The sequence below is a fragment of the Manis javanica genome, chromosome 4, assembly GCF_040802235.1.
Source record: "Manis javanica isolate MJ-LG chromosome 4, MJ_LKY, whole genome shotgun sequence".
NCBI classification, from domain to species: Eukaryota; Metazoa; Chordata; class Mammalia; order Pholidota; family Manidae; genus Manis; species Manis javanica.
The window spans coordinates 173,230,388-173,245,195 of record NC_133159.1 but is presented as its reverse complement, the minus strand read 5'-3'; the positions used below and the strand labels follow the sequence as shown (position 1 = coordinate 173,245,195).

General features: G+C 40.3%; 1 protein-coding gene across 1 annotated transcript in view; it reads right to left on the bottom strand.

Moving 5' to 3' along the window:
- MAP2K6 (mitogen-activated protein kinase kinase 6) overlaps positions 1–7,684 on the bottom strand; it is a 144,826-nt gene extending 137,142 nt beyond the window's left edge. The window contains exon 1 of the mRNA XM_073235854.1: positions 7,400–7,684. Coding sequence (XP_073091955.1) covers positions 7,400–7,415 — 16 coding nt within the window. The 5' untranslated portion in view covers positions 7,416–7,684. The remainder of the gene's footprint in view (positions 1–7,399) is intronic.
- Positions 7,685–14,808: the final 7,124 nt, after the last annotated feature.

Genomic DNA, 14,808 nt, shown 5'->3' with positions numbered 1-14,808 from the left:
GGAGGAGGCTGGTAGCTCAGTTCAGCGGAAATGAGCGATGGCCTACAAATCTCAATGAGGAGAAACACCACTCAGACATTTCCTGTGGGCTGGGCCCCAGAGGTCGCTGTCTGGGTAACAAGTGAGTAGTTATCATCCACGTTAACAACTTCCAAATAAAGCCAAAGAGGAATGTAATATGGAAGCCCCAGCATGCAAAGAGTTTGGTACTTGATTAATGCGTAAGGTCAGCAAGCTTTTTTTTTTTAAAAGGATAAGTGTTTTTGGTTTTGTGGGACATACAGTCTCCGTCACAGCTATCCATCTCTACCACTGTGGGGGAAAATGCAGCCATGGCCAACACATAAACAAATGGGCATAGCTGTGTTCTTATAAAACTTTATTTGTAGACACTGACTTTGAATTTCATCCACTTTTCACGAATCATGAAATGCTATTCTTTTGATTTTCTTTCCCCCAATCATTTAAAAATGTGCAGATCATTTTAGATCATGGGCTGTTCTTAAAACTTAGCAGGGCATGTGGCCCACGGACTGTAGTTTGCTAAATGCTGGTTATGAGCATGGGCTCCTGTGCTCAGGCAAGCCTGGCTTTGCATCCTGCCTCTCCCACTTACAGGCTATCCATGGGCACTCTAGTTAACTCCCCTGACCTCGGTTTCATCACTCCTATATTAATGATAATAGTATTTGTTCCCTTAGTGTGTATGCGAAGTTCAAAGGTGTAAGACCTGAAGAGCGTCTGACACAAAGTAAGTGGTGGTGATGATGACGTAGCATTGGGTGCAGGGCAAGTGGTTCTCATAGGCATCTATATCTGTAGCTAATGGTCTGTGTAAAAACAGAAAGAAAAAAAAGGCTGATCCCAACCCAATTTAAGGAGCAATGTACAGACTAGAAACAAACAAACAAACTAAACAGGTGACTGGTCATCCAGTGAGTGCCTATTTAATGCTCAACTTAGAATTGAGTTGACTTAATTACGATGATTTGTGACAGACTTAGGCATGTAGGTTCCAACCTGAATATCCTTTCACTGTAGAAAGAGGGGGTTGGGGGACTTCATTCCAAACCGTATGGACCAGCTCAGGAAAGGAATACTGTCTCAGGAGGTAAGTGGGGCACAAAACCCACAGCAGCAGAGGGCCAGCAGTGAGGGTGGTGGTGGTCGAGGTGGAAGTAGAGAATTGGTTCATTTGGGGATAATCCATGCAGGGTTTCCTGTTTTGTCATAGGGCAGGCAGCTGCTAAAAACTTTCAGATTATCTCTGACAACCCCTCAGAGGCTCAAGTTCAGAAGGAACTTAACACACTAGCTCCTGAAACCAGCGCAAGATGGAAGAATTCACTTCAGTCCTATCCCACTGGATTCTTTAGACAACTCATCTTAGTTCCGCATACTTTAAAAAAAAAAATTAGACAAAGATCCTGCAACCTTTAAATCTGTTTACAGGGCAAAGTAGGAGATATGATACTTCTTCAGCCATTTTAAGTTGTTTTTTATGCTATCCCTGCAACTTCCGAATAATCAAACAAAGGTAAAACGGAAATTAATGATATTAATGCAAACAGCGAATCACAGGAAGAAAAGTTGCATGATAATCTAATTACCCCAAACTTTTTAAGAAACGTGGGAGAAACGGCAGAGATCTCCACTGATGTGTATTCAGACATTTACTGAGCACCTATTATTTATACACACAATGCTTAAAGGGGGAGATATAAAGATGTATAAGAAGAAATGTTAGCTACCCAGCAGGGGCTTTCAGAGACTGTCCATTAAAGGCAAACAACAATTACAGTGGTTAAATCTTGCAGCTGTATGGTGTAAGCTTTTGGAATTAAAATGAGGGTATTTGCAGAATATCCTTTGGCAGAGTACTGATAAGAAACCCCCCACCATGATTCACGTATTACCACTTCCTGGGTGCAGAAAAAGGACCCCAGCTGATTGTACTGTCAGCTCCCCTTTGCCTTCCTGCTCCCCACAAAAACAAACAAAACCAAAAGATGTGAAAAAATAAACAAAAGATTCTGAAGAAAAAAGTCTTTTATCAAGGTGGACTGCTAGTGTTTGTGTGTGGTTTAGCAATAAGAACTTTGGGACAGAAAATCAGGAGACACCAGTTCTACCTACGGCTCTGCTTCAGGCAAATTACTTTTCCAAAGCTTCAGTTTGCTTATTTGTAAAATGAGATGACTGGACTTGCAAAACTCCTTTCATCGCTCTCAATTCTATCAATTAACATGAGGACGCACATCTACTGCAGAAGGCTATGATAAGAACACATTAAGCGTGATCGACTTCTGTAATTTCTGAGTTCATTGAAGTTGATTCTAGCCTTAATTCTAACAAATCTAGTAAACTAAACCACCTTTTAGGTATTGCACACAAAGGTTTAAAAAAAGGAAAGAATAATTCTGCAACATTGTACATAGATGTAAGAATTATTTATGAAACTAAAGAAAAACTACTTTTGCCTGTAGAGATAATTGAAAATGAAGAAATGTCCAGAAGTAAGTTATTCCCCAGACTGGAATTTTAATCAGATTGCTAACATTTTTCTTATTATCTTCATACTGGTCTGGATAGCTATAGAAGGGTAACACAATGAATTTACAAAATATGTGATGTTTACTTCAGACACTTTGGTTGAAATTAAAATCAGAACTCACCAGGGAATTAAATGCTTAGATGCATGGAGCCCAGCCTTCAACCCATGATTACCTAAACTTTGCAATTTGGTAAAGCTCTGGCCTAACTGTGAAAATAATCTGACCCCCCCAAGTTAAAATCTTAAAGATACATTTTATGGGAAAAAAGGAATTCAAACACATGAAACACAAATGTCGAAAAAAAAAAGGGATATTCAGCTACCTTACTACTAAAAAATGCAAGTAAGAATAAAATAGTAATACCTTTTATAAAACTGGCAATGATTTTTTTCAAATTATTACGCCCAAGATGAAGGAAAGTAAGTATAACCTTTCTGGAGAGCAATTTATTTGGCAATATTTACCGTGATGCTAACAAGGAGAGACTGGCCCTTCCAAACGTTGTTGGTGGGAATAGGAATTTGTGTTGGGTCTCTGGAGGGCAATTTGGCAATATAGCCACACGTGCCCTTCGACCTAGAGCTTCCACTTCTAGGAATTCATCTTAAAGAGATAATTGGGCAAATGTGCTAAGATGTATGGTCAAGGCATTCCTCACAGTTCACAGCTGTAAAAAAATGGAACTATGTGAAAGTCCAACTGGGGGTTGATTAAATAGCTGTATACTTAAATTAAAATAAGCAATTGTGAAGAAGAATGAGGTAACTACGTGTGTATGAATATGGAAAGATGTCCAAAGTACATGGTCAAGTACAGAGCAAGACACAAATATTACATATAGTATATACAGTTGCTCTATGCATATGTATATGTAGGTACCAATGCAAAGAGATAGTCATCAAAAGTTAGCATAATTAGCTCTGAGTGGTGTGAATTTGAGTGATTTTTATTTTCTTATTATGGATTTCTCTTTGGCTTGAATTGTTTTTCAATGAGTATATACCCTTTTAATAATTTTTTAAAAAGCTATTTTTAAACTGTAAAGAAGAAATGGGAAGTGGAGAAGAACTAGATATTCATAACCTGGAATTTAGTCTAAGGCCATAGCATACAGAATAATTTATGAATTAGGATGATCATTACGGCAGTATTCCCGATATTGGAAGTTAATAAACATTAAGGTTCTATTTAAGTAAATGCAATACAATTGAACAGTATGAATGTAGAAATATATTAACTTGGAAATATTTCATAGTATACTGGCAAGTAAAACAGAAGGAACTAAACAGACATTGGATTTATATACATTGGATTTATTTACATACATGTACAGAGAGCAGGAAAAAAGTCCAAAAGGAAATATGCCAAAATGTATATACTGCAGTCACTAGTGACTCTTCTTCTCCCATTCTCTATTTTCAAATGTTTCTCTAATGAACAAGTATGATTTATACACTTTTTTTTCTTTAAGATTTGAAAATATGCCTTGCAGTTCTTTCAGATGTTAAAATACTGGAAAGGAGTTCCAGTAATGCTAATCTGTGAAAAGCAAAGTGATGAAAATCTCAATGCTTTTCTCCAGCATTAAACTTACCACCAAGAGAACCCCCCCGAACACCCCTACAGTTGGCACAGCGCACTGTCAAGTGCTGCGGGTCACCCCAATACAAAACAAGCTCAGGAAACCCTAGGTACCTATTCTCATTCTGTGTTCGGAGATGTTCGAGGTTACAAAACATACTGGCTCCGTTTACAGGCTAAGCATGACAAGTCTGTCTGGTACAACCTCACAAAGGAATTTACACAGAATGGGAAATTTACTCATTTTACTTCCCAGGGCGGAACGAATTACAGAAGCAAAGAAGCCACAGTAGCGCCTACCACTCTCCTACGTGCTTCTGAATTATGCATTAGACAGATTTCTCAAGACATGACTTACCTATTACTATCTTAAAGTAAGATAAAGTAGTATTTTTAAAAGGTGACTAGAGGGAAAAGTGAGAAAGAATGCCTTTTCACAGGACCAAATTTTTTGTACGTGTTCAGGTGAACTGGGAGATGCCAGACCTCCCTCCCTCTCTCCCTCCCTCCCTTCAGGTCATTATGGCTAATAACAATAGTTTTTCTCTCCCGGGTAATGTAGATGACACATTTTTCCTGTAGCCTGTCTTCCTGTAAAGTGCAGGAATTCCTGCACTTTCTGGGTGCCCTTCCTGTTAACTTACATTTCAGATTTCCTCAAAAGGCATCTACCACTTTAATATTTGAAAAATGTCAGCTCAACCCAGACAGCTAATATAAACAAGCTGAAAAGCATACCACCTAAAGTTACGACTGTGGAAAACAAAATTTCTTTTTAAGAAATTCTTTCTCAGAATCTCACTGTTGGTAAGGCTGGAAAGAAGTAACACAGTCCTTCCAGCTCCCAGAGAATCTGTAATTCTTTGGCCTCTGCTGTGCCTGAAATTAGGGGTCTGGAAAACCAAATTACAGTGAGCTAGAAAATTTGTAAAGGTCCTTGAATTGAACATGTTGTTAAATTCTTCTATACTATGAGAGTGTATCCACCTTTCGCTTTTTCTTCCATTTCATTTGGTTGTATTACAAAGCAGCAAAGCAGTTTGGTACTAAAAAAAAAAAAAAATGTCTTGGCCATTTGAGAATGCCGTCACTGAATTAGGCCCATTCCACATTTAAAGTCCAGGCCAAGGCCCCTTTGGCATTTCTGAAAGGGTCACCCAATTCTTTCTATTAATAATTTTCCTTTTGGACAGGAGCCCCATGTTCACACCAAGTGCACCTTCCAAACAGAACACAATTAAGAAACCTATTTGGTTAAATGGGAACCACCCAATATCTGATCTATCACTGGTGTACTCACAATGAAAGAATCCCAAACTAATATCTCTCTTAGTTTCCCAACTCAAAAACTTGCTCTCCTGGGAGGAAGCTACCTCAGAAGTGAGCCCCCCAAAATGCAAAAAGGAACCTGATTTAGTTTGGACTCTAAGGTCCAAAGATAAGATTCACTATACCACCTCCTTGATGAAACCTACCTATCTTCCAGGGAGATAACATCCATCTCTAAACTCCTTTTCTCTTTATTATCTATGCAATTAATTTGCATGATTTGCATACATGCTTTCCTTCACCAACCACAAGGTAATTCCTTGAAGGAAACAACTGTACTTTAAATATTTTTGTATGCCCCCAAGTCCTGTGCACTACACATATATATATACACACACACACACATATACCCAGATCATACATGTATACATAAATATGCATACACATACATATATTTATACATATATTAATCCGAAATGAAGGAGTAATCACTTATCAATACAAAGTAACCAGACACCATCCACTTTATACATGAAAGCATGGAATGCCCCTTCTAAGCTGCTACTTCACTGCTCAGTTAGGAGGTGGTAGGTTTTCCCCTATGTTTAGCAACCTCTGCACCTCCTAATGCTAATTCCTAGGTTCTTCAGCACTCTTAAGCTTTGCAGATTTCCATTCCCCCAACACTCAAAAGAAAAGCAGAGCCCTACTTGGAACTCCTGAGAATACATACTACTTCCTTCTTGGACTAAGATGTACGATTCCCATGGGATAGAATAAAACAGTGGTATAACAACTCCAAAAAAAGTAGCAGAAAGCTTAGGAGAGCTTTCCATTCACCAGTTGTAACCGCTTATAGATGTTCCAGGTACTCTAACTCACCTAGTGCCTAATCACATCCTCATTCGATACATTCTCATGTGGCACGTGCTTTCTCTATGGTAAAGGATTGTTCTGAAAGAAGTGACTTAGGGTTCTGGGGGCATCTGACAGCACCCCCTCAGCTCTCTGAGGCCATGTCAGCAATTTTATTTTTTTAATCTCCTCTCCAGCATGACATTAAGCCTGCAAAATACTGTGTAAGAAAATTTTTTTTCAGAAAAAGAAAAAAAAACGTAAAGAAAATAACCATAAGCCTGAACTTCTGACCTATTATAGTGACTAAATGTAGGCAATTACACACTTAAAAGATTTCATTACGGTTGTCAATGAAACAGTACAGTTCCCCCACATTGTTGTAAAGCTTTAAACGTACAGTTTTTCTCCCAATATTTCCCCCGAGATGCAAAGCATCTCCCAAATGAGAAGACATAAAACATCTATATATCCTCGTTGCTGATTCTAAATACTATAAGGCAATAAGCAATTGGTGTAAAGCGAAAAATCTCGGAAGAGAGACTTTTTGTCTGCTTTTTTGTAATATGCTATTAGTCACGCTTCACCTTTACTTCCTTTAAAAATCAAAAGTTGCTTAATGTTCAAAGCGGTATCAATGGAAATTTAGCTAAATACTGGCATCGCAAAGGTTCAATTCTAAAGGAATATAAGATTACATTAATTTCCTACTAGTTTAACTCAAGTTTTACCTTTCATCTTCACCTCCACACTTTCAATAAAAGTTTGTATTCCTGTTGCACATAAAATTACTTATAATATGCGTGCATACTGAATAATTTTACAATTATATAAAGCATTGCACATTTAGACGCTACCAACCTGCTCTATCTCTCCTGACTGTGCAAAAGGCAAAAAGAGCTCAGTAATCCTAGCAGAAGAATGCAAATAACGTCAATGCACAGCTGAACTGCAAGCCCTGCCTTACAGGAACTCTCTGTGTCTGCAAAAAAAGGACACATACTAAACAGGAAATGCAACTGAGCTGTGGAAAACCTCAAACTTAAAAATGCAATCGCCAGGCGAAAATTGCATCCATGCATTCATAAATGCATGCACAACCCTTTGCATTTTTGCAAGTAATGCAAATAGGCTCTTACCTTTCGACTGAGACATTTTCCCCTTTCCTTTGATGGGGGAGGGGAGCACAAAAGACTTTGCCTTGCTTCTCTTCTGTAGCTAGTTTTGCAACAAAGATGCAAGCTGCAGGCGTGCAATCTTCATGCAAGTGGAGTTTCTGTTGACCGATGCAGCAGATGGACTTTCAGGGAATCAAGATGGAAATGCACACCTTGCAAAACAGACTGGAAAGTGATTTTTCCCCCAGTTGCAACGTTAGGGAAGGCTGTGCTGCAGCTACATGATGGGCCAGGGCTGGCAGCTAAAAGCTCCAAACTTGGAACTGAGTATCTTAGTGCGCAGACGTCCTTCCTGCGAAGGGCGCGGGGCCCGCTGGGTAATGTAGTTCGTGAGCAGAGTCCCCGTGGCTCTGATTGAAGGAAGCGTGGTCGCCGCGTCGCTGAGCGAGATGAGTGGGTGCGACCGATATCGCGCCTAGATAAACAAGTCAGACACGCAGTAGGTAGTAGTAAGTGATGGGTGAAAAGCGGCCAGGCCAAGGGGAGGGAGCATTTTTGCTACCGAAAAGCCCTGAAAACAACAACTAGAGAATATTAGGTTAGCTAAAAAACCTCTGGCTCTCTTGGAAGGTCTGTTTGCGTTTAGGGCTTGCAGCGCAGCACCTGTACTGTCCCTACCTGTAGACATTTTAAAAAACATTTTTCTCGCCTGGAGAACTTGTTGGTGATTTGGCTAAGAGGCAAGGTTATCTTTGCAACTACAGAGAACATGGAGACCTTTATTTAGAACGAAATGATTAGGTTATTTTCAAGGAACCTGAAATTAAATCTAGCGGGTGGGGATAGGGATGGGGATTGTGGAGTTCTCATTTCTTGAAGGGTTTAAGAGGAAGTTCCGCTTTTTTATTTGTCTTAGCTGAATTTATCAAAATTGTAGTATTTAGATGCTTTTTCTCACCTGGAGGAAGGAAAGGCCCTGGCCTAAGGGAGAAAGTGGAGTGAGTGGTAATCTTAAATTAACACCGTCAGATACCTTGATTTTATTCCACAAAATTAACAGTCCTTTGTTGAGCTCCTAAGATGTGACAGGAAACTATTGTAGGGTCTTGGGTCCATTATTTCCCCAGTTGCTCACAGCAAGGGGATGGCCAGCAACTTGGTGAAGGATAGAACCACCCCCTTCACAAGGAGGTCAGGAGATGCAGAGAATAATTCCATGCAAGGGGTGGAGGGGAGTGAGCCCTGGGCTGAAAGGAGATCAGACTTGTGTTTCACTGAGTAGACTGGACTCAGACTTCTATGCTTTTAAGGTCAAGAGCGAGGAATTGAAGATTTCAGGCCACTGAGGTGTGAACCAAGCGCTGTGGAGGAATGAGGACAGCGGTTAGGGGACACTAAGGGTTCCATCCTGCAGGTTGTTTTGTTTGCAGACGTCGGGGGTGGGTGGGATTTGCAGGTAACCAGACCCCACAGGGTCTTAAAGACAGGCTTGAGGTTTGGACTTTATTCCTCAGGTACTTGGGAGGTGGTGGTAAAAGGCTTTGGAAAAGGGATGTAACTGAATAATTGTTTTAAGGGAAATTTGCCCTCAGTGATCAAGGTGAGTTGAAGCTGGGAGAGGCTAGGTAGGTCTGTCGGTTCGGAGTGAAAAGCAGAAAGAGGCAGTTTGGAAGTTTTGGCTAGATTTGATGACTGCTAATGAACACTACTGGAATTTTATTAAGAATTCTAGGAAGCTGGGGCCTTCTGAGTAGTGGATGAATCAGAGGGACGAAGGCCACCATGTTTCAGCTACAAATCAGCTCTTAAACATGCAATAATAGGTCATAGAACTAACATTACTCAAGTTGATCCCCTCTACTGACATTAATGAGAGTTAATCAAGGTCACCTTGTGTTCATACTAACTTCTGCCCCTAAGAGGTAGAGGTCTCTGTCCCATGAACACAGACGCAGCGACTGACCAGTTCATGTTCTTTCACTGTCCTTCTGGGTTCATGTGTTCTGTCCCTTCCTCCCTCTCTAGCACACACAATCTCAGCACCTCACTGAACCAGCATTTTTTCTAAGTCTCACTTAACCAAGAGGCATGTGGCCCTGGAGAGCTATTTCAATGCATCCAGTCCATTTTTCCAAACATTAATGGAGCCCCTGCTGTGTGCCAGGCGCTGGGATAGCTCCTGAGGGCCACGTACACTGGCTTAGCAGGGCCTGAAGAGCCTCGTAGAACTTACTTCAATTTGCATTTTCTGTGGTCAGCAAATTGCCCCAGACTCCCTTTTTATGGAAGAATTCTAATCACAACTTGTCTGCGGCAGTTTGCTACTGTCATCTGTGCCTGTGCTTTCTCTGTATAGGCATGCACAGTTCACAGCTGGCAAAGGGGCTGTGTTGTGAGTCGATCTGTAATTCATATTCCCATAGAAACAATGATACGTGCAACAGCCCGTGCACGTAAGCATTCATACACTCGTGCAAAAACGTCTTGGACTCTTTAACTGGCAGACCATATATTTAAAAACAGGCGTATTTATCTCTTTTTTTTTTCCTTGGAAAAATCTGTTTTAAATTTCCATAGGGAATTCAACCTCTCTGTGAAGTCTTAGATTCCAGAAGAAAAAGTTCTTCTTCCGACGGTGATGGTATAAAAGGGTTCCTCTGCCCACAGTCCGGGGTGGAGAAAGAAGCTGTATCTCTGTACAGTCAGGCGTCTTTCCTCTTCTTGCCAACCGGTGACGGTGCACCTGGAAGAGGAGTGCCTCTCACAGCCCTTTAAGAAAGTAAGAGCCAAATCTGTAGCTCTCTGTTCAGGCAGTGCCTCAGGGTTTATCTTGAGATGCCCTGTGCTGCCTCGCGGAATCCCCCATCTTTGAAATTTTCTGTACTTTCGAAAGCGCCAGCTCGATGCTTCCTCCCTCCAGCTTCTAGTCAATTCCGTCCTCCTGGGCGTGGTTCAGTTGGCTTCTCAAGGCCTGTCCCTGCTCACTCTTCAACTTCGTTTCTCGCCCTGTGTCGACACTACAGCCAGACGCCTGGGGGGTCTCCCTTCTTGCTTTTAGATACGCTGCTCCCTGCGCCTGGAAAGCTTTTTCTATTCTCTTCGTAGCACATTCTGATTTGTCTTTGAAGTCTTGGCTTAGCAGGCACTTCCCTTCGGCCACCTTCTGCGGCATGTGACCCTATGACCGCCCTTCAGTGTGACTTAGCTGTATTCCCTAATTCTCTAGCACGCTGCACACACCTCTCTCTCCAACGTGATCACAGGGCTGACAGGTGTTCATTTACATTTTTGCCGCCTCCAGGAGGCTGAACTACTGGAGATTAGAGACTTATTTCTGTATTCCCAGTGCCCAGTATCCAGCATATAATAAGCATGCACATACACACTGAAACAATGAGTGGACTGGATGGGGACAGGACCTGTGACCACAGCCAGCCTGGAATAACTAGATTCCAACCATGGAACACCTGCAGGGGAAACTAGAACACCTGGGGAGAGCTGTACGCTTTCAGATTCTGGGAAGGAGGCCCTTAGGGTAGGTCAGACTGGCTCTGGAGGAATTATTCTAGAGGTAAATGTGGGGCAGAGGAGTGGGGGTAGGGTCTCAACAAGGGGTGATTTTGCCCCCGAGGGAACATTTGGCAACGTCTGCCGACATTTTTGGTTGTCACAACGGGTGGTGGTGGGGGGCGATTAGGGCCACTGATAGGCACACTTCAGTGCGCAGGAAGCCCCCCAGGACCAAGAATGATCTGGTCCCAATGTCAGTAGTGCTGCATCTGAGAAACCCTACTGCACTGAGAAGTCACTGGCAGTCTATTTTTAAGTTAATTTAAAGCTAATAAGATTTGATAACATGTAACTTTTGATGTCACAAGAACACTAGCATCTAGGAGATGTGGGTTCATGTCCTGACTGTAGAGAAAGTTAGCTGTTTCTCCTCAGCAAATCACTTCACCTTTCTGGACCTCTTTTTGTTCCACTAAGATAAAGAGGGTCAGACTAAGTAAGGCCCCTCCAGTTCTGGCATTCCACAACTCTAAACCCAGCTCAGTGTGTGATGAAAACCATCAGTGACTTAAAGAGAGAAAGAGTTATGATTGGACATTCCGTTTTTTCCATCAGCTAGATACCTTTCTGCTCAAGGATTAGAAGGGTTCCTTATCCTCTGCTCTTGGCAGGACAACTGATGACCATCATAACAGTATCACTTAAGAGATGAGACAAGAAATACTCATATTATAGTTTGAAATATTGCCTCCCAGGTCACAATACTCACCTGCACACCACATTTATGAATGTTTTTCCAACAGTGTCTACTAGATGTCAGGAACATGGGAAAAGAAGGTGCCAAAGTTAAAGCTAAGAGTTCATTTTTACTATTCTAGATTCTAGAAAATGATGGTATAAAAAGGTACGTAATATATAACGAAGTATATTGGGGACACGTATGTGGGCGGTTAGTTTAAGGGATGATGAGTTGCAGTTACAAGATACTTTTGAGTACGTATTTTCTTTTTGCAGCGTGATGATATCACAGTGAATTGTGATTGTTGGCAGTAATTTTACAAATCCCAAAGTACATTCAGCTAAGCTTCCAGTGCCCCCCCCAATATGGAATGATGTCTAATCTAACATACACGTACACTTTTTCTCCTCCTTCCACCATAATCAAATCAATCGATCTTTTTCCATATATATACACATCTGTATATATACACACATATATGCATGTGTGTTTGTGCATATACATAATTTTTTCTCCCATACAACACTCAGTCATTTTCTTCTCTGGTCCTGCCACATCTAACTTCTAAAAGTCTGAAAAAGTCAGAGCTCTCCAGAAAGCCAAATTAGTGCTTGTGCTCTATATGTGAAATTCAGGATACAGTTAGATTTGGAACTAATTTGTAAAACTCTTAATCAATTCCATATTTATTACTGATTTGTATTATATAAGGCGATTCAAAAAAAATTACACCTGGTCCCCCAGAACTCCAGACATCTCCCTTTGCAACTTCTTCCAGAAAGGAACCTCATGTTTTTACTGCACTTTTGTTTTCAACCTTAAAGAAATGAAGGGTCTTGCCATGACTGCCATTTCAGTTGTCTAAGGTCATAGGTTGGTCACAAAGGTGTCAACGGGGATTAATGCATACCCTAGTGACATGAAGGGTGCATATTGGACATTTATTAAATTACAGAGAGACGTGGGAGAACTTCTTTACCATAGGCGTTTTCAATTTATAGCCCATGCTCCAAATCAGTTGTGCCTGCTGTTTTTGTAAATAAAGTTTTATTGGAACACAGCTATACCCACTCACTTATGTCCAGTCAATGGCTGCTTTTGACCTATATCAGAGTTGTATATTCCAACAGAGATTGTCTGGCCTGCAAAAGACTAAAATATTGACCATCCAGCCCTTTACAGAAGTGTGCAGACTGCTTTATAAGTTAGTGTTGATGACGTGTTCCTATAAACTCCAGTGACTGACTAATATATTTCCAAAGGTATTGAAGTCTTTTGAAATCGCCTTGCACTTGAGCTGTTTCTAATGCAAAAGTCTTAACTCTACAATTATACTGTAAAATCCTTGAGAATACTCTTAAATTCTCTCTTGAATTCATAGGATCTTGGAGATCCTACATAGCACGGCATAGCAAGCCCATCAAACGTATTTCTAACAGGTTGATTACATTGAGCAGTTATAAGAATCATGAATCTTGTAACATACAAAAAAATAATCTCAGTTTTCCTTAAGTATATCTAACTTGCCATCTATTTTGCTCTTCCTACATGTCTCTCAGGATGTTCAAGCCCTAGTATGTTTAAATATTAGGTCTGTTTGCTAGAAAAAGATTAAGAAAAGTCAAAGTATAAGCTACAGGTAAGGCCATATAAAACACACATCTCACAAATCTTTTTGTCATCCCAAGGCCAAAGAGAGCAAAGAGGGGCCCCCCAGTTTATTATATCCCGTTTTCAGAAGTAATAGACTTTTGTAAAAATCTGCAGGTTATGACAGGAATGGTACAGGTTAAGAAAAGGGACAAAATATGGTACTTTGCCTGAGCAGCTCAAAGTCTCACATGTAATGTCAATAACATTTTTGTAGTATTTTAAGGTTTACAAGCTCTTTCTACATACACCATACCATTTTATGCCTATGGTGACACTGTGGAATGAGTTATCCCAACACCCAGTAAACCACCTGATGTTGCTTTACTTGGAGAAAAAAGAAAAAAACATGTGATTTAAAACTGTCTTGACTATTGATGTAAAAACTTTCCTGATTCCTAGTTCCTTTGAGCTATCCATTGCAGTCTTAAGCTAGGTAACCTTTAATAAATGCCCTAGAAATGGTGTCTTTGTCAGGCTGAGAGTAATCTCGTAACATTTAACCTCGTTTTATATTAGTTATGGGGCAAGCTCACTTCAGGACTTATAAAGTCCACAATTAATCTGTCTATCTCCTTGACACTCTGTACTTTAGCCAATACACTGTGAAATTCAGTAAATGCTGTACTATCAGAGTTAGAAACACTGATATAGGACATGTTGTGCCCTTCAAGACTCCTTGATCTGTTTACATTGATATTAATAGATGGTTCTGGGCTTCAGTCACAGACCTGAATAATTCAGGTCACACCGACCTGCTGCACTTTTTTAGATATTTAGATATTTTAGAAAGCTGACATATCTAAGTTATAGAAAAAGTTCAAAAGTCCACAGAAAATAAAGAAACTGAAATACAGTGGTGTAGAAAGTGATTATAGGTAGTCAGCATCATAAATTGACTTTTTCTTTAATTGTTCCATTTGGATTAGTGTCCAAAGGGGATTTTTTTTTTATTAACAGCATGTGGCAGATAAGTAGAAAATACTACTGACTTTCCATATTCACTCTCTTTGGAGATGGGTAGACTAATAATTTTATTGGGTCAAAACTCATAAAAACAATGGGTTGTATATATTTTTTAAATTAATGTATCATATAACCAAATAGTATTTTGTAAGTGTTCGGTAATTGTGCAGTATTAGAAAGTAGCTATTGAGAATGACTATCTGATGGTATTATTGTGTGGATTGGGCTGCCCTAACGATGTAGCATGAGCTGCATGTTCCATGTCTGTTCAGGACTCTGTATCCTACAGTGTAACGAGTGAACAGTAGAAAGATGTTAGATTGTACTCTACTGCCTCTGGAATTCTCTATAAACCTCTTTTAGAGCCCCTTTCCAACAGCCTTTCCTTACTGACACTTAGATGGGCAATGAAGAGAACCTAAAAATCTCCACTTTTGCTAAAGACAACCAGAGATTTCTCTTTTATGGGGCCTTATTTATCTTTTAGTATCTGAATATTTTTTACCCCAATATGAAAATGAATTTATTAGACATTTTTTGGGTATATTGCCACCTGGCTCTGAAT